Raw genomic sequence first — 20,991 nt, 5'->3', positions numbered from 1 at the left:
TCAACAGGGGCGCCAGCAGGGACAACGTGTTTTGTTGGCTGGTGTAGTTGAGCGACTGAGAGGCTGAGTCATGAGGCGTAGTCAAAGACCTATGATTTGTTAACCATTGGAAATTATGGGGTATGGAATATTGGGAATGTTGTGTTTGTCGATTATGTCTGAATAGGGCATTTGTGGTTATGTCGTTCTGCTGCTAATGGGAACATTTAACAGTTTCATATAACTGAAGTATATATTCAATGTACAGATCGTTTTGATTTCAATATATATTGTGTTGATTTCGATGTGTGTGTGTGTAATACAAACACCAGTGTTTATACATACAGTGTGGAGTCTTTTTGGAGCATATGAAGTGAGTTGCGAGGGTGGTATAGTGCCAATACTTTATGCATTGACCCAAAGGATAACCCAAAGTGAGCACAGGTTATTGGACATGTGTATCGTACTCATCCTATCTAGGACAGGGGATTACTACTGGCTTTAATGTGTCCCAGTCAGCCAGAACCCACTGGGTCCAACACACACCCTTTTCCTATTCCTCAGCTGCTTGCAACTGGAGTGGCTCTGGTCACCCCCACTAACCTGGCAGGTGACTGACTCTACACAAGTCCTACTGGTTTGACGTGCAATAGGCTCTACCCATACCCATGACATTTTACTGCTTCTGCCCTAGCCCTGTTGAACTAGCATGCAATTGGCCCTGCCCCAGAGTCATTAACCTGGAATGAGACTGGCTCTGTGATACCCCACTGATCAGGTTGGCATGTGAGATTATTCTGATCCCAACCCTGGTAACCTGTTATCTGAAAGCATCGATCCAGCCCTAGTACCTGCCTTCTAATAGATTCTGTCAACCCTACTGAAATGGTAAAGAACTGGCTCTGCCCAATCCCTGCTGACTGGCACTGCCATCCTGACTAAAAACGGCAGATTTCCAACTCAAATGTATTTTACCATTCATGAAATGGGGGGCGCTGGAGCGAGGCTCCGTGACTGTTGGGCTGGTATTGCCCACCATGCTGCCAGGCTTGGAAGAATAGAGAGGCCGTCCCCCAACCCCCAATGTGGTGACTGGCAAACCATGTGTTTGCACTTGCGGAGAAAGATATATTTCAGTTTGACAGCATATGTACAGCGGGGGGAGGCGGTGCCATTTTATTACGAAAACGTTTAATTCCACAAATTCATTTCAGACAGGGAGCGTTGCTTGAGCATGGATTAGCCTCCGCTCCACCCTGGCGTTTCCTCAGCTCTCGCTCAGCTGCAGCCCTGCGGTGGCTCGCTGAGAAATGTTTCACATTCACCACTCGGCAGCCCAGCAAAAGCTAAGCTGGAAAGGAAACAAACACGGACTTGTGCTTTTTTTAAGCAGATCGGTATTTCCTTGATACGCTTGTCACCCATTTCTTTCCCTGTTTTGTTCTCACGACAACCAATTGAGCCTTTGATCCTCACGTGATGTGAAAGGCTCGCAGTGTAACAAAATAGCTGCTTTTAGACGGTTGGCTGGTGCTTAACCTACCCATCCCCCTCGCATCTCTTTCCTCTGCCCCAGCCTTTCCAGCACATTGCAGCTTTCTAGTCCTTCGCGGCGGTCCGGGAGAGCTCGAACACGTAAATAAACTTGGGGAGACCGTCAAGGAAGGTTAAATAAAGCGAACACGAAGCAGCCGCGTACACGTTTGGCACGTCGCTGGTGCTCGACTGTGCGGTGTAAAAACCGCATTAGGGCAAGGGTGTCTCTGCCTGGTGCTTGGTTGTTTTTCATCGGAGACAAATGCTCATTTTGCGAAATACAAAACGAGACAAGAGGGTTCGAGGGGGCAGCCAGTAACAGCATGAATAACTTTTGAAGATGACTTCATTTCACAAACGCCCCCGAGAGGAAATGTGTTTTCGCGATGGCTGCTTTCTGGGAGCAGGCATGAGATCTGTCACAAAAGGGGTGTGTTTTGGGAAGAAAGGGGTGTAGGGCTGGAAGCAGAACCAAAAAAAAGTCACTTCCCTGTTTCGACAGCAGGAGGAATCCGGTCCGGATTTTCTGTTTTTTTCACCCTCGCCTCATCCGTCTCCCTCTCCCTTTCACTAATTTATCTCGATGTTAGCACATTCTGTCTTGTTACAACCGGACGCCCGTAGGTTTTCTTTCCTGGGAACGTTTAGTCTCGCGGCTAGGATGGCTCTGAGCAGTGCGGCTGGTGGAGAAAAGTGATTGGAGCTCCGCGCGGAAAGGGAAACGTGGAGGATACGAAAAACAAACCATTTATTTCTTTTTTTCTGCCTGTGGTATTTTTTTTCTTCCTTTGGTGCTTGTGTTATTGGACTCCATTTGGGATCATCGACAGAGCTGGGGCTTTGGTTGCGAGCGCGGAGCCCCCGTCGCAAGCTGTGACATTGGGAAGGAGGCACAAAGAGGGAAATGCGTGGAATGCGGGCTCAGGAGCAGAGCACTTGGAAGCGCTAGTGTGCGATCGCTATCTGACCGGGATGTGCTTGCTTTCTCCTTCATCACTGCTGTTGTGTCGATCTAAAATGAAGCGCATAGCCGCGGCTGCGAGGGCCGAGCAAGGGCTACTTGGCGTGCAGGTGTGACTGGACACCCACCACAAAATGTCAAAGTGGGATTAAAAGAAGGAAGGTGAGCATTATGCTGGGCAGTCAAGAGCCTATGGGAGGAGGGGCACCCACACTGACCTCAGCCCAGCAGTGCCTGAGGCCAACTCGGTGCATTCCAATTTAAAGTGTATGTCTTAATCCTTTCTGTTTTGTGTCAGATTGCTGTTTTTACAGCACCGTGAGATCTAGGTTAATGGCAAATTATGCTAAAGGTACCAGAGTGTAGCTTGGAAATAGCACAATAATGCAGTCTTCTCGGTTTGTTTCATCATATGGGGTCGTTTTTTAGGCAAAGAATGTTGTTATTTCGCAGCCGAAAAAAAATGGGGGAGGGGGGTGTTTTTTTGCATCTAATCTGCCAGGAATTTACTATGCTTGATTTGTATAACCTCCTAGGTTTTTGAATATTGCCTAAGATTTGTATTTACATACGTATTTGAATGTGTGGGGGAGGGGCGCCACTTGCAGTATTGGACTATAGACTTGTTAACTGGGACGGGAGAGGCAGATGCCAGAACAAGGTCATTATTAATGTCAGGTGTAAGTGCACACAGTTTAATTTGTACACTTTAGTAATACTGTCACTTTCTTTTCACGCCCAGGGACTCTGGATCTCGCCCTGGGATAGTCACCCGAGAGGAGGAAGAAAGGGTGCCTCTGCTAAAGACGGGCGGCCTGGAGCCCTGTCACCACAGCTGGGATCAGAGGCGAGGAATCACTTGCAATCGGGTGTTTTATTTCCCATTTTTTTAAGGATATGTGAGCAAACCAACCCCGATTGACGAATGTCCGCGCTCTCTGCCCGGGGAGCTCTTCGGCTGTCTTCAGGATGTCAGTGAGCGCCTCCACTCTAGGGAAAGCGGTGGACCCGGGCGCGGTAGAGAGCTACGACAGCGGCGATGACTGGGAGATCGGCGTGGGCAATCTGATCATCGACTTGGACGCCGACCTGGAGAAGGACCGACAGAAGTTCGAGATGAGCCACCCCGGCGGGGGCCCCAAGGACTGCGGGCCGGCCGCGCACCCCGCCCTGCCCGACGGCCTGAAGTTCGCGCCCCCAGGAGGCGGCCACAAGGAGGCGGGCAAGTCCACCAAAGTCAGGAGAACTAAAATGGCCAAGGAGGCCAAAAACCACCTGCCTTCCGTCTCCCTCTACGGGATCCCCGAGATCAGCGGCAAGAGGCAGCAGCCCGAGGGCCACGCCGCCCCGGCCGTCAACGGCACGGCCAAGCCGGCCAAGGAGGAGCGGGCCGGCCGGGGCCGAGGCTGCCGCCGGGACAAGGAGCCGGGCCGGGCGTCTCGCAAGGACAAGCCGCAGGACGTGGGGGCGGCGGCCGGCCCGGCCAACGGGCACCTGCTCTACGGCTTTGGGGCCGGGGGGAAGCCGGGCGGGAGCCCCTTCCACTGTGCCGTGGAGCTGGGCAGGAGCCCCGGCGAGCCGGCGACCAACGGCGCGGTCAAGGAGGAGGACGGCGACGACGAGAGCCAGGGGCGCAGCAAGAAGCAGAAAACAGAGAAGGTGAGCAGCAGGCAGCGCGAAGTGGTGGTGGGTGGAAACGGGGGTTCACTGCTAGGGGTGTCTGTACTGGCCGGTGCCAGCCGGGTTGGGGCAGCCTCAGTCCTTGCCACTCTCTCGCCGGCCTGTTCGCACATGGTGGGATTTTCCGGCGCCTCCGCCGATCCCTCCCAGCGCTCCCCTTCACACGCTTCAGTTCCTGAATTAGCTCAGTAAGCAGCACCCAGGGGAGAGGCTGCTCTGTTTACATTCCACCCCGCCCCCAAATTAGAGCTTGTCCGCTCTGCAGCCGCTGGCGGAGTGCCAGCTCCCCCTCTGCTTGGCCCCTCCGGACACCGAGTGGTGTTTATCCCGCTGCGGCCCGCCCCTGCGGGGAGGGAGGAAGGAGGAGGGGGCGCGCTCTGTCGTGTAAATAAAAAGTGCAGCCTCGGCTGGGCTGGCAGTTCAGGAGACGGCTCGGCAGGAGCGTGCAGTCTCCATGAGGCAGCGCTGTCATTGTACCAGGCTGTTACCTCGCGTGTGCCATGCTTACCGCATAGCCAGGTACAATGGCTGGGCTGCATGGAACTCGAGTGGGCAGTAGACTTCCCACCCGACAATGTGTCATGTTTTGTGGAGGAAGCAGTGCTCAGCTAAAATCCGCACATCTGTAGGATACCTTTTAGTTTTACTTGTACTTTCCAATGGGTGTTTACTTCTAACCATAATATTTAAATATCGGTCCGCGTTGAATGAAAGGAATTTGTTGTTTGCATTTTTACTCATGTCTGTAATGTCACGCTAACGTCTCTGGAGGTGTGCAGGGCCTGATCGTCGTCTTCCCTCATTTTGGCAGGTGTCGACAGTATTTCTGGAATCTGATACTATTGAATGCACTGTGCCTAATGCCTTGAAACAACCTTATCCATTTCATATGTTTTCCAAAACCCTGTTTAAAAACCGTTTCCCGCGAGCACATCTGTTTGTTCCTAGCTTCATGTTCGTGTTCACTTTAGTCTTATTGAGTGGAGTAAAATGCCTGACATCACACGGATCTCTCGTCCCTGCGCGTTCTGTACAGTAGGCTTTTTCCTCGTGTTGCCAGCAGTCTTCAAATTGCAGTTCTTTAATCCTCCCTTAACTATCTGGATAAATTGCCCTAATCCACTCTGCACAAAGGCTGTGGTTAAGGAGTCAGAGTCATTTGACGGGATTCATTGGCTGCCCGGAATGTGGGAGGCACTGCCCTTTCGCCCCCCTTAGCCTTTTAATCTCCCAGCCAAATGTTCACATTCAACAGTTCTGTTTAGCTGGCGGTCAGCGCATGTCATTGTCTCCTCGGCTGCTGGCATGGCAACAGAGATTACACCGCCGGCCTCCTGCGGGGAGGGGGCGGGGGGCTTTACCCTGCAGAAAAAGGGAAACCGAGACTGAAGCTATTGCAAACACCATTTCTGCCCAGGGTTTGACAATGTCAACAAACCGCATTTTTTTATTCGGTGTTTTATGAATCATATTGCACTTTGAGCATATAATGGTTGAAGTCACACCCCTCCTCCCGGGGCCACACATCAGGAATCCAAGCACAGCCCTGCAGTGGTGGGGCTGACTTTTATAAAGCCTCTTTGAAGTAGCCTTTCAGAACTGCTGATATCTCCTCTGCTTGTGGTCACGTCATAAGCAGCAGGGCGTTTGCTACAAGCATCTCGAGTGGCTTACACTTGGCATTTTGTTTTTATTACAACGTCTCGCGTTCTCCAATCTCTCATGGCCCAGGAATGTTTTGAGCAGAATGTACACCACAGGTGTGGTGCCGACAAGTCAATGAGAAAAACCTGATGGGAAATGGGGGATGGGTCGCCACTTGCTATATAAAGGTTGTCAATGGCGCTTGAAGGAGCTTGGCGTTTATTTGCTTTGTTTCATTATGTGTTTTTGTAATGTTGCACGGTTGTCTCCTGGTGCTTATATAACGAAGACACGCATATAAGTCAATATTTACAAGGTATCAAATCAGTGAGTTATTAGCAACTGGGTCAGGCCCAATGTGCCCAGCCTTTTAGTACAGGTGTTCCTTTCCTTTTGTTTGTTTAGATACAGGGCACCGTTCTATGTCTATATTCACTACTGATTGCACAATGTGCTTTCCTTTTATCTGAAAGTGTAACTGTTGGAAATGTTTTGTATGTAGTAAAGGCATCACACGGCATGCTGGCCAACGTAGGACGTGAGCCCTTCAGAGTCTGGTATACTATTGAGTCGCCATTTTTAAGAATTAGAAATATTTTCACTCCTGTTATTATTTTTGTTTATTCTTTGTGAATATCCCTGTGCAAATCGTTGTTGCCATGCTGATACTGAAGGTGCAGTGGGAGATTATCACCTGTGATCAGACAGCAAGCTATAATTATGTATTCAAAAAATGTGGGTCAGAATTATATAGACCATATATTGTAATAATTATTCATCTTAATGTGCTGAGATTTTTAAAAATCACTCTAATTTAACCAGCCATTAGCAAATTGCTTATGCATGTGCATCTTCACGTTTGATTATAATTTCATTATGGAGTTTGTGTCACCTTAGCTTTCTCTTTGTCCTAGAGGATGTATACAGACATATAAGAAACCTGGCATTAATGAGTATATTCTCAATGATTACCTTGTAAATTAATTCGTATTGAACATTGTGGCAGTTTTTTTTATCTCTTTCTATTTAGCATCAGTTGTGCCATCAGCCTATTCACCAAATTAGTTTTAATTATCTCTGTGTGAATGTACTGAAGGCTAATGTTTGCTTTTGGATTCCAGGAGTCAGTCATGTGGCATAGAGTCCCTGTATTTGGCCAACAAAACGAGTCTGAAGTTTCCATAGCATATAAGCTCTGGAGGTCCCACTGGTCCTTTCTCCCAAGAATGCCACATGCCATGTTTCTGCCATGTTCCACAGTGACTGCTATATTAATTTCCTATTGTCAGCTCTGATACTTACATGTGTTGTGGGGTTGAAAGGAGAGGATGAAACATCTAATAAACGCTGCAAAGCACCAATGCGTTGCTTAAGGCTCAGCATTCATGAAGCATTAATGATGTATTTACAGTTGTTTCTGTCAGTGTGCTGTGTATTTACTAGATTTTTTTGCAGGCAGATGGGCTCTGTGTCTCTTAGTTGATGATTTATTTTGCTATATTCTGTTGATTATTGTTGTTGTGTCCCTTGAATCATATCTCTTGTTGAAGCCGCTTACGATAGGAAGCAATGTAATAGCGATAAAGCAGGGCCAGTAAGCTACAGGCATGTGTTCATTTGAAGGCCTACCTCCACCACTTCAGACTAGTGGTGTTATTTTTGTGCTGAAAAAGTAACCCATAGGTAGTTAAACTTCATGACCAGCAACAGACCATACAAGTTTGTGTTGCGCATTTTAGATGCTCTGTTTCAGAACTCCCTTCACTGATCGCTCATTGTGGAACACTTCATCTTTTCAGCATTGTGTATATATAATTAATGTACCAGTGTTGGCTTGTGAGCCTAAACTTTGCATAGTCTGTTATTCAATAACAGTTTATCTTTGGAAAGGTTTCAGAGTCCTGCTTAATCTACTGGTATTGGCAGTAACAATGAATACTTTCCTCCATGTATTAAGTTATTGTTAATAGAATTCAGGGTGAGTTTTTTTGAAGTTCCCATCAGAACAGTGATGATCACTTTGTAAGGTTTAAAGTTGATTGTCAAATAAACACCGGTGGGATGGTAAACAGTCAGCACTCTTCACATATTCTGGAAGATGGATACATGTCCTTGATTCCCAAGACCTTGATCGCTTTGGTGTTTGTTTTTTTAGCCTTCATCATTGCAATCTTTAGATTGATTCTCTTTCTATATTTGGTGCAGTTGGATGTCTTTTTTTAGATTTTTATTTCAATAAATGTGATGGGATTTCAGATAAGGGATCTTCTGTGAAAGTTCGAACATTAGAAGTGGCCTCCTAAACAATTATCATGGCGATTTGGAATGTTTTTGGAATATCCATGCACTTCAATATCTAGCTGGGCAATTGCAGCCCATGAATTGCTACTTCCTTTTGGCTGTGGTTTGTGAATGGTGGCGTTAAATTATATAGTAAAGCGCATTTTTTCTAATCATTCCCTATCATCAAAAAAATCCATGCAGTGGTTCCATAGTAAATATATTCTGTTTGCTGTCATTCTTGTTGATGAGACCTTGTATGTTCCATCTTCATTTGTACACATTTACAAACTAATGTGCAAATATGCATTGTGAAGATTTTTACTTTACAGTGAACAGTTTAAGCTGTGGATTTAACATTCAGAAATACAGTATTCTTTTGACCTAAATGTAGCTGAACTCCCCTGACTGGCTCTTATTGTTGTCAACAATAGGTGGATAAAAAGTGAGCTCTATGGTATTCTGGAAGGAAAGAAGGATATCTGCAGAACACATTTCCTCCAGGTTAACCCAGCGCAGAAAATATTGTTCATGTAATTGAGGATACCTTGCTACCCGTCAAATCTGAATTCCCTGCAGACCACAGCCCAACTAGGATCTTCTTGCATTTACCTGACCTATTTATTCATCATCGCGTTGCTCTCTGTAACTAACTCCTCTAAGATTCACAGTAATCCCTGACTGCTGAAAACATGCCCAAATTATTTTGCTGTTAAAAAAAACAACCCTCAGAGGATCCTTTTCTCTACTCCTTTCTAATTACTGGGCAATTCCTATACTCAACTGCTAAATTTGTGTAGAAAATCATTAAAAACAATTTACTACTTACCTGGAATCCAACTCTCTTCTGGATTTTATACAATCCAGTTTCTGGGCTAATTGCATTATCGAAACCATGCTGATCGCCGCCACTGACTGTGTCAGAAAGATGATGGTGCATTGGCTCTTTTAGACCATCTATGACATTCAACACCATATCTAATTCTATTCTGATAGACGTTTCAGAATTGGCATATGCCAATCTAACCTTAAGGGGCTGGCGTCTGTTCTAACTGAAAGGACACAAGCTGTATGCTTTCCGTCCCACAACTCTGCAGCCACTCCACCAGTGCTTGAAATGGAAAAATAGAAGTGCAGGTACTCTGTACCAGAGTACCTACTTGTTTCCGAGTAGTGCCAGTACTCTAAAAATTACAAGTATAGCATTTCTCTTGAGAAGTGCTGGTACTCTCCCTCGTAAAATAAAAAAGTGCCAGTACTCCTTACCGGACAGTCACAGCCCATTTAAAGCACTGCACGCCACTCAATCAAGGTGTTCTGTGCGCCTCATTTGTGAGCCCTGCATTATTCAACATTTATATGCTGCCTTTGGCAAAGGTAGTTTTCTACATTTATTTTCAAATGTTAGGCATTCCTTTTAAATCATTGGCTCTGTTGTAAAGAACTCAGAACTTGACTGCCACAATGATTTTAAACTTCCCCCATCATGTCTGTATAGATTATTTTCTCCGTGTGCTAACCTGGCTTCCAGTCAGAAAAAGAGCCAACTTAAAAACTCTATTTGGAACACAAATATCTACATAGTACTGGCCTCAAGCATTTGCTCACCTCCGTCTAGCCATATGTTCCCAAAAGAACCCTTCGATCTGCTAAAGCGGACTTCATTGTGGCATAGGATGTGCTTTCTCTTACCTGGCCCTTTTTTGATGGAATGAGCTGCCTTTCTATTTGCAACCGGAAACTGGTTTTTGACGGTTAAAGAAAAAAATGACAACTTGGCTGTTTTCCTTTTTATAGTGTCCGTTTCCACTTTTCCTTAATGAATTAGCGCCAGGACTTTCTTTTCTGGGCAGCAGTGCACTCTACATGCCTACCTAACACGACATTGTTGAAATTTACTGGGATTTCTTCATCCAGTCAAGATCTGTGCCAACAAAGTTAGTTATGGTCTGGGATTTCTTCATCGACTCAAGGTCTGTGCCAACAAAGTTAGCTATGCTCTGCAGAAAAACAATCACATTGAATCATTTGTTGTTTTAATGGCAGCTACTAGCTGCCATTTGTCTCTTCAACAGTGGCTTGTTTGGTATTTCAAGGGATATACTCTTATCTTGTTGAAATTAAACCACACCCTGTAAGTCTGATCTACTCAGAATCATAGGGGTGTACAAGGATATGAATGCTTTCCGAAGGCCTTAAGGAATGTACTCCTCCTTCCTCGCATCACCAGGGGATGTGAGCCATCTCTAATAACCACCCTCATTGATTTGTCAGAGGTTCTTCAAACAGGAATACACTGAAGATGTCAGAGTAAATCAGTTCAACAAACAGTCTAGTTACATCAGCACATGGTGACTTTATTTAGATCTTACTTGTGTAATACTTCTGTATTGTGAGATGTGTGCGTAACACACACAGTAGCATCTTTAGGGGTGCTCTGCTGTGCTTACAGTCGTGGCATTGTTTAGACTGTGTTGGACCCCCTGCTAATCCTTCAGGTTACTAAGGCATGGAAAATAACACCAGTGTGCAGAAACCTTAGGCAACCACAGCATTTACAATATACTATCAATAAAGAGAAAAAATATACAAAAGGGCAGAAAGAAAAATATATGCAGGGTGTCTAACAGCAAGTTTTTTATTTAAAGTTAACATTCAATAATTTGTATATAAAATATAACAAAGTACTAACAAAAATAAAGACTTTTACAGCAATTATTACCTCGAAAAACCATTTACCAATTGAATGCAAGCCATAGGAAGATTAATCATAACAAGAGATTTGTTCAATAGAATGGAATATTGACCGTTTTATCCATTAATTATACAATTAAATATTCTATGGGTAATACTCCACTGCTATACATATTTCTCTTGTACTCTGCTTTCATGAATGTGTGTGTGGTTTCAGAATGAATGCTGATGTGATAGTAGTGTATATGAACATATCTGTTTTTTCGACGTTATAACTGCTTTATAAAGTCTATTTTTGTTATTTGAAAACGTTATTGAATGTTAACTAATAAGAAAACACTCGCTGTTACACACGCTGCATATATTTTTCTTTTTGCCCTTATGTATATTTTTCTCTTTATTGATAATAGATTGTACATGCTGTGGTTGTGTAAGGTTTCTGCACGTTGTTGGACTGTGTTGACTAGTGGTTTCTGTCACTGTAAGTATTTTTGCCTGGAAGTATTGCTATCATAAGGCTTGCTTGCTATCTGTAACTATTGCTATGTTTGCAAGGATTGCTCTCAAAAGAAATGTCTGTGAAGTATTCAAGTGATTGACTTGTTGGAAAGTGATCCATGATTCCCCTGTTTAGAAGTTTCACGTCTTCACATTTCTCTAAAACTGATTCTGATTCTTATATTTATCTAGTGACCCTTTAACACTGCCCTCTGTCCACTTCCTGCTAGTTTTGTAGTGTTCCCCATTGCCGTAGCTTGTTATCAATACTGCACAGCATCTTCAAGTACCTACTTGACATGCAGAGGAGCCAGGATGAAGAATACCTGCATTATGCTGATAGCACACACCTCTGTTTAAATGTCTGTGTCTACTGACCATCCAGTCTGTTGAGGCCCTTCAGCTGCCTTCATCTGTGCAGTGGAAAACGAGACAAAGTGGTCGTGCTGTGACAGCTGCAAACCGAAATATCAGTCATATCTGGTTAGCATGCAAACAACCCAACTAAGAGCACCAAAGACAGACCCCCATTTGTGTTCCATTGATTTCCAACCGGATTCCCTTTCCATGGATTTTGCAAGGCTGTTTCTATGGCATTCTCATAGACCAATTGATGCATGCATTCCAAAATCTATGCAAAAAGATCACAGGTGCTGTTGGGGACTAAGGCCACCCTCCTCTCAGAGATGATGTGAATAGAGCTCAGTAGAAGGCACCAGTCTTTAGAGCAATTAATGGACTTACACCCCCCCTTTTGAATGCAAGGCTGAATTCTCCTTTCAACAGTTGACATGCCAGACAGTTTTCTTTTGGCTGGAACCTTGCCTCATCCAGGAACTGAAGGATCACCACACTTGACTAACATACGTAAAAAAAAAAAAGGAATTTTGCTCTTATCTTGTTACTCCTACATTTAGACCAAATGCCATACTTTTTTTACAGATCCCAATGACAGGTGTACTCTGCAACTGTTATGCAAACCCTGAATTATTATCATGTACATGTCCCTATGTATACAGGGATACAAAATAAAGTCCAAATTACACTAGTTCCATTGTACCTGAAAGCATTTCCACCATAGGATGGGAAAATATGTTATTCTCTCCAGACAGAAACCCTTTCCCCCTAAAACACAGTAGTAACTGCTACCGGACAGGAGTGGGGATGGGGGAGGAAATGAAAACAAAAACGCTTACCTGGGCTGGCTGGCCAGCCGCCCTCTCTCCTCAGTTCTCTTCCTTCTTCCTATCTCCGACAGCAGCAGGAAGCACCTGTATTCGCAGGCTTCCCATAGCCAATCACAACGCTGCAATGCAGCGTTGTGATTAACCTGAGAGCCTTGGTTCGGCACTCAGACATGGACTGTGAGGTTTTGCATGTTCCTCACCAGGGTGCGGAAGGCAGTCTGGTGGGGAACATGCTAAGTGCGCATGACTGTTTGGCCTGCCCTTCTTGGGCTGGCCAAGCAGTAATGCACACTTAAGGAGTGCAAACCACTCCACCCCTTGATCTGGCCAGCCCCACTATGAGAGCCACTGACTTCAGTAGGAAAAACAAAATGATGATAACGATACATTATTATCATTTTATTTTTTATTTTGAGCAGTGGGGCGACGCTCCTCTGCCTTAGTGGATGAGTCGCCACTGCTACAGCATCTCCCTTTCCATTCCTACTCTAAAAGTGTTTTAACCCCTGCTCCTCGAAGGAGAATGCTTATTGTCATTTCTAGAGTTGTGAAAGTATTTCTAAATTGTTGTGGAATGGCCAAAAACGTAAGAGAAAACAAACTATGCACTCTATAGCCACCTGTCAACAATAGCAACTTTAACAATTTTTTCATCACATGTATGCTAGTCTTGCTGTGAATTGTGTTGCTGTCCAAATGCATGTGTAGTGTACACTTTTTGTGTCTGACACACAAAGTTCATTCCTTGACTACAGAATAAATATGTGTTTCTGGGAGTACATTTGGCCCCTCATAAATTCGGCCAGAATTCAGGCACTGATTCCATTTTCTGTACCTTTTTTGCTGATCCATTGGCAACCTGCTCATGAAGTATGCAAATTGAGTAGGCTCAAAGGGTCTTTAATGTATTTTTGGGCTTAATCAAGGCCATGAAATATCTATTAGATACAACCTTCGGTATGAAATTTTAGTAATACACCATAAAACATACTGAATAAAATACTACCTTGCTCATTTTTACATTCACACGAACAGTATTGTAAAAACATTATGCTTTGCCTTTGAACTTTCTTTCCCCCTGTAAAGGACGTGCTACTTAAAGGATTGTTATATTCCAGATACCTTTAATTGTGTCGGGAATACATAGAACATCATTCAGAAAAAGCAAGTTGTATATAAGAAAAAGTATTGTATTCAGGCATGTAGATACTTGCCCAAAAGTGTGTTTTTTGTTTTTTTTAAATATTTTTTTATTGAGAATTCATACAAGTTACAAATCCATAGAATTGTCGAAATGGAATACATATTATAAAAAGGTTAAAATAGAACATTAAATTACATTGTCAATAGAAGATGTATAAAGAAAACTGCAACAATAAAGATCAAAGGTAAATACCATATAAAGTACAGGTGCTAGATCTTTGAAATTGAACGTATCTCATCCACATTTTTCAAAACTGTAAAGTTATCGGATAAAGTGCATAGTGCTTACAGCTCCCTATTGCAGAGAATAGAAATCATTTAAAGTGCAGATGCTAAACATTTAGGTATAACTCTAATCTAACAGTTTTAACCGTTTTCCCCTAGAAAGAATATCAATTAAAGTGCAGGTGCTAAACATTAAAGTGTGATTCTAACCTAACAGATTTTAACCATGTTTCCACCAACACTTGGTTATAACCCTAATAGACTTCAGCGTTTCTCAAACTTTTTCGTTGAGCCTGATCTTAGTGCATATTTTATTTCCAATTCTTTGGTTTTATTTAGTTTTGCTCTCCATCCCTGAAAAGAGGGAACTATATCAGATCGCCCAAAAGTGTGTTTGAATAAAAAACCCAGGCACAGTTATTTCATGGTGGAATACGGTCCTTATTGGCTATCAGGCCCTTTCAGCACAGTTTCATCTGGAGCACTTTCCTGCTCTGCTTGAGTCATTGAGATTTTAAAGCGTTAATAACTATTGTTCTGTTGAACAAGAACAGATTAGCATTGTTAATGTTCTTAATGTCCTCTCCTAAAGGACACTTGTGTGACATTGCTATTCAAGCTGGGTCAAAGGTTGCAGCACTTTGCCCAGGCCAAGCTTTTTTAGGTGACCCCTTTGACCTCAATGTGTGTGTTTCCACTTCCACTAATGAATTCCAGCGGGTGGCCAGTATAGAATATCAAACGATCAGTTCAGTTAGGCAATTTTTGTTCGATTATGAGAAGTGAAAAGATAATTAGATGTTCTTGACAAACCATTCGCTTGCACATTTTTGAATGATGTTAATTGCTTAATGAATAATCCTTTTATATAAGAGGTGGTGTCTACTGGCTTCACAAGGTTAAACAAGTTCTGCTTGTTGAACCGCTTCTTTTTATATTTGCAGCAGTTGGTTGGTTGGTTGGGTGCATTTGTTTTGTTGATGCCATCTTTCTCGATCCAGATCATGATACGTATAATGCAGCACTATTTAGTTGAGATGTCGGAGCTTGAGCCATTTTTTTTATAATGTGTATCTTGACTGTATTATGAAGCCTTTGCTGAAATGGCAAAATAAGATGTCTAGGATTCTGAGAGTGTGACACTATGTAGACCGTGATAGACAGTTACTGATGCAACTGAACGTATCCCTTTCCTCCACTTACTGAATTGTTTTTGGCATCAAAAACGTTTTTCTACATTATGTAGACCGTGATAGACAGTTACTGAGGCAACTGAACTCCTGGGGCTCCTGATAAGTTTACCTCGGCCTACAAAAGCATGTTATGATGCATTTGTTCCAGATTATAATTTAAACTGATCTTCTGCATCAGGAGGAACCCTGACTAGTTCTGGAGGGGAAGAAAACAGACAATTTCGTGCTGTCACTTCACTTGTCCCTTTCACTGCCTCTTCACGCTGGTCGTGAAATCAGAATTTATCAAAATTTCTTAAATGATAAAGACCGTGTTATCTAACCTATAAACTCTTACTCCTCAGGAAGCTCAAGACTGATCGGAAGTAAAGGCCCGCTCCACCTAAACTTCTTGAAGGAGAAGAAATCAAAAACTTTAGAAACCTGCGAATCCACTTCCACTCTTCTGCTGAAGTCATCTGCCCTGTGGACTGTTCTCCTTCATGGAAGTTTAAACGCATGCCTGTCCATGTCTAGCTATAATCACCAACTTCAATCTTATCCCTTTCCCCCACTTACTGAATTGTTTTTGCCATCAAAAACGTTTTCTACATTTCAGTTCATCAGAGTGGTTCAAGGCTGAGTTGAATTTCGAGAGAGAGATCACCTTAAGAAGCCTTCCACAGCATGCCTTTATCTTTCTTCTTGGTTCAACCATGAATGAGGAATCTTTGTGCATGGAGTTAACATCATGTACTGTTGTGACTTTATTGCTTCACGCAGTGTAGAACGCAGCATCTTCTCTGTCATTAAAAAAATAGAATGGGTTGAGTTTGTGATAACTTTTATTCTGATTAACACATGGTTGATGTCTGATTTATAGGACTGTAGTCATCCTGTCTCACAGACAGGAGCCCTTGTGCTTCAAAAACAATCTACCCGTATGTTTGTATAGATGGAGGCCAGAATTAAGTCACAACCTCGGCGACTCGAGTTGCGTCCAGCACATAACTGTACCCTTGCTTCGCTCGAGCCTGGCTAGCGTGGGAACAGTGGGCCCAATTGGTCATCCTGTTGAGTTGAAACCAACTCCTCGCCCTCATGTTTCGCCTTTTCCCTGATTTTGCTTTTGACTGCGCTCCGGGTTGCAGTTCAGCTTCTTGTAAACAGTGATTGCCTTCCCATACTTGAGATAACCCTATCTCCGGTGGCCACTGGCTTTGTTTGCAGTTGTGCCTGTAAATGAAGAGATCCACGCAGCTCAGGGTAAGAGTTCAATGAAAAGGGCATTTAAAAATGATTCCTGCTTCGGTTCTTGAGGCATTAAACCCAACCGTAAGTGGCTCTGGCTGTTTGATGGCGCACATCACATATCTGCTCATGTGCCTTTACCTCCCAGTGTGTCTGTCCACAGACCCTCGCAGCCTCAAGTCAATACGGGTTGTGGCTGCAGCATCTGAGCCCCTGAGAAAGGCTTTGTCTGTGGCCCTTTATTGAGGCTAATGACTGGTCTTGTGCCGCCCTGAGATAAAAGGCATTATCTGCAAATGGCTGACAGGAAACAGACATGTTAATGACGCAGCTCCAGGGAGGGGGCTCTCTGCATCTCCCACAAAAGAAGGGAGCCGACCCCTCTGGTTGTGTCATTAACGCACAATGTCTTCTCTCTCCACGGGCTCGGTTATTGGCAAACACTTTCCACAAACAAACACTCGACAGCCTCTCTAGGATAAGGCTGGCTTCTCCTCCCTGCTGCAGGCCGCGCCGTCGTTTTAGTATATGAAACGAATCGTCAGCGGCTTGGTAACGGGAGCACCTTACAGAACGAGGCCCGCATTATGCACCACAACATTGCTCGCGATAGCAGGGTTTGGCAGAAGACTCTTTCTCCAATTCTAAGCGTTGAAGACATTGCAAATGAAAGCATGCATTAACGCGAGCCTCCTTTCTCTGTTTACCATTGTGTGCTTCGTACCCTGACAAATGCCTCTCGTTTGTGATGAAACAGCAAGAAGTACTAGTCCTAAAAGCAGCTGTCCGTGCGGATGATGCAGTCCCCGAGGGGAGCAGGGGAGGGGGGAGGGGTAGGGCCCCTCGTCCTTCAAATAAGTTCATCCGCGGTGCACACAATCTCCAGAGATGCTGATCATCTGCGAGTTTGGGTTATTTAGTCCTTAATCCATTAAGCATAACGCGAGCTGCTGGCTGTGATTGTAAAATCTCATCACATATTGTTATGGTAACCAAGAACTCCAGCGGATGCCGGCGCTGACACATCAAAGCTCCGATAATAGCGCTTACGTAGGATTTCTGAAACACAGCCCTTGGGCATCCGAGCCGAGGCCCTTATATACCAACGCAGTCCCCATAGACGCAGCAGCAGTAAAACACGGCGATACATCAGGCCCTCCTTTCGTTCCGTTGATGTATGTTGCATGATGCAATTAGATATGCCTAAAAGGGTTTCCAGGAATGAGACGCAGGCAAGCCTATGCATTGACTGCCTCCCCTTGGTGGATTTATATCTCTTAAGCTCTGATGCTATTGCCTCTGCTTGTTCATGTAGATGTCACACTTTTGCCTGCTGTGTACCCAGTGATTGCAAATTTTTATCAATGGAGGATTGCGACTGGCTGCAAGCAGCATTGAACAACAAAATGGGGGCATTGTCGATTGGCACACTTACTGGTATGGCCTGCCAGTCTAGAAGAAAAATGCTACTATTGCAGTCATTTTGTAAACGTGTATGATATTTTTCTGGGTAGGTTGGTTTTAGACTAGCACACATGATCTTGAATAGATTGATTATTGTGACTCATCTCTGGTAAGGCGTGGTTTTTCAATAAGCACACCTGGCCAGCTTGTGGCTTCTTCAGTTCCTCCTTAAAATTTCTCCTACAATCAATTTAAAATGGGGATCTTTTTGGAAGTAATATTTAAATAGGTCTGAGCATACTGAGTCACCCAATAGGAAAACCCAGTTCCGTCTTCAGAATATTACAAGAAGGAAGAGGGGGAGAAGCGTTATGGAGAAACACTGCTTCCAAAGTCAAACTGCAGACTAAATTAAGAGAAATCCCATGTGCTGTGTGCATAGTTTTTAGATGTAGATGATAACTTATTCAGATTCTCTTTCTGATATTGTTCTCTCTCTTTTGGTTCCCGTTCAAACTGAATATTATTTTTTGGCCTGCTCCTGGAGGCAGTTGGAAATCTCGGAGCTGCAGGACTTTGATGATTTTTTTCTTGTCACGTCAATTCCACTTCAAATAAACTTAAAATGCAAGCTGCACTTTGAAACGACAACACAGTATTTCAGGTTCTAAATAAAAAGCAAGACCACATAAAAATGTACCCTGTCATCTGGCACTATTACAAGTCTATCACCTCACTGGATTGTGTGTCATTTGCTTCAACCATTCTTGCGTGCATATGCATTACAGGGAGTATATTGAGATGCACTATGTAATGTGGTGTACTGCTAGACCTGTGCTTTACACCAGTTAAGGTTCAAACCTACACATATGACTCATTTTTGGGTGATCACTTCCTATACATATTTATAAAGTTATAGTCTGCTTTTACTGTAAGATCCTTGTATGCACTTTGGTTGCACGATCGTGGGACTTGTCAGAAAGACAAAAATCATTGTTCTTGTGATGCAGTTTCAGTTTCGCTCCATATCTTTCTAAATTGCTTTTGCAATTGAATTATTCATAAACCATTGAAACACAGATCGAGTCATCACAAAGCAAACTGAGCATGAAGCATTTTCATTTACACGGAGAAGGAATATAATTTCCTTCAAAATGTAAATTCTGTATTGGGACACTTCTGTTTTATTTGTTGAAAATGCTTTTATCTGGGAAGGCACTGTGGTCAAGGTTTGTTCAACAATGTAGACACACACCCCTCGTGTTTAAAGTAGGATATACTGTAGACGTAAGTTAGGCAACACTCGAACCGCTCTTTGTAAGTTAGGCAACACTCGAACCGCTCTTTGATATACGGAAACATATGGCTTAGATGCAGTTTTGTAATCTTGTCTGTACAATAGGCGTTATCCGTTTATTGAATCCGCTGATGTTTCTAATACTGTTTATCTTCAGCAGTTGGACACACAGTCAATAACACATGCATGTTGTAGACGTTAACTTGCAGTATTCAAATATTTTCTGTAATATTATTTAATGTTTGGAGCTGTGATGTGCAACACCTATTTCAGAAAAACATTTGTCACTCCGATGAATATTTGAACTTCTCTGTGTCCCTGCAAACCAAAGTTTAGGCGTATTTCGGAGTATTGGAGGCAGTTGCGGAATTGTGTTCTTTGTTTTCTAAAGTGTGTAACTGGCTTGCAAGATTGGTCAGAGTTACTTCCTTGGCCACAGGTGATGTATGTAATGGATGTAATAAGAATTTTAATGTAACTTTGAATTAGAAACTGAAATTCTGTACACAGTCGTTGAAAGTGTGTGTGTTTGTGCATAAGCGTTGGAAGTTGTTCTGTGTTGCTTCATTCCGTTATTTCCTAATAGTGTTACCCAATCTGTCAGCAGTTTTATTGGCCATCCTCATACAGTTGCATATGGCTGGTATGTTCATTTGGTAGGGCTCCCCAAATACAGACTGAACATGAGTAGATTGCCAGGATTTGGCTATCTATTTGACCTACATGAAAATGACAACATGGAAGGCGTTTCACATACAGCTCTGCTGTAGTCTCCAACACTAACCTGGAGCAAATTCCAATCTTGGCACGCAACAAAGATAATGATGCATGCAGTCTCCTGAAAGTTAGGTAAATGCATGCCTCGGAATATAAGGGGTGAAGATTGGCATTCAGCAGGCAGCTGCACTCCTTAGACCCAGTTCTTAGAAAGTAGCAAAATATGCACACTTCATGTTGTGCCTGCAGTTTTTCCGACCGGTTTACACTTGTGTGATTCATCTGCAAAGTCTCCACACAGTAGTGTTTGTATTCAGACCATGCTTGGAATAGCAGATTTCAATCCCGCGTGGGCTTATAGAGGGGACTCCAAAATCTGCAGGCTGTGTACCTACACAAGGGAATCCTGGCTGCATCTTCTCTGCTGCTGTCCTCATCTCAACAACGAACGCCGACGATTGTTGCGTCCGATTTGCCTCACTCAGAACATAACAACATGTTTGGAAGCATCGGCCTTGTGCCTGTCAACCACCAATATAATGACTTTAGCAAGATCGGCGAAATTTGTTCATCAAATCAGGCTAGCCTTAAAAGCCAACAATGAGAGCATTCTAATACTTAGGAAGCTCACTGCAAAGGCCATTGATCGAAGCTGTAGCGATCTCATTAGGTAGTATCATCGACCATGCCATTTGCACGTCCCCCAAAGAACGAAACACCCGCGGCAAAAACTAACTCCAGGCATATAAGGCCGGGAAAAGCCCAGTTCAATGGGCCCTAGCAAGGGGCAGCATGATATTTTTATTGCATCTCTTTTAAACTGTTCTTAATCAGTACTGGACTATACACTTTCATAAGTAAAGAAGTTTACAATTCATTGTTCTATGTACTTTTACCTTTTACTGTAAAGATTTTAATTAATTGTACAGTTAATAAAACTTCAAACTATTCAGTTCTCTCTTTTGTATGTTCACTGCGCCTCTCTGGGTAGCATCAGCAGAAGCAATGCCCCGTCATGCAATGTGACCTATCTAAACGGTATGACTGAATACATCAGCAACATCATCCCAGTAGAAGTTTCACGTTCACAAATAAAAAATAGAAATGTTTATTTTAAAGGATTGAGATTTGTCTATTTTTAGAATGACCGGCAATCCATAAATAACACTGTCAAGTAACCAGGCAGCTAGTGGCAGTGACCCAGAAGTGGGTGGCTTTAGTTCAAGGAACTTTATGGGCTTTGATGTGTTCTCTCTTTTCTTA

At 43.5% G+C, this 20,991-nt stretch overlaps 1 protein-coding gene across 4 annotated transcripts in view; it reads left to right on the top strand.

The window, feature by feature from the left end:
* The first annotated feature begins 1,548 nt into the window (after positions 1-1,548).
* Positions 1,549-20,991, top strand: part of ZNF608 (zinc finger protein 608) — a 112,778-nt gene continuing 93,335 nt past the window's right edge. For all 4 annotated transcript variants that reach the window (XM_078675584.1, XM_078675587.1, XM_078675588.1 and 1 more), the window contains exons 1-2: positions 1,549-2,638; positions 3,219-4,135. In XM_078675584.1, the coding sequence (XP_078531710.1) occupies positions 3,446-4,135 (690 nt within the window). In that variant the 5' untranslated portion in view covers positions 1,549-2,638; positions 3,219-3,445. The remainder of the gene's footprint in view (positions 2,639-3,218; positions 4,136-20,991) is intronic.

This window comes from Lissotriton helveticus, chromosome 2_1 (genome assembly GCF_964261635.1).
Source record: "Lissotriton helveticus chromosome 2_1, aLisHel1.1, whole genome shotgun sequence".
NCBI lineage: Eukaryota > Metazoa > Chordata > Amphibia > Caudata > Salamandridae > Lissotriton > Lissotriton helveticus.
The sequence above is the reverse complement of the archived record's forward strand: the minus strand, read 5'-3'. Positions and strand labels throughout refer to the sequence as shown.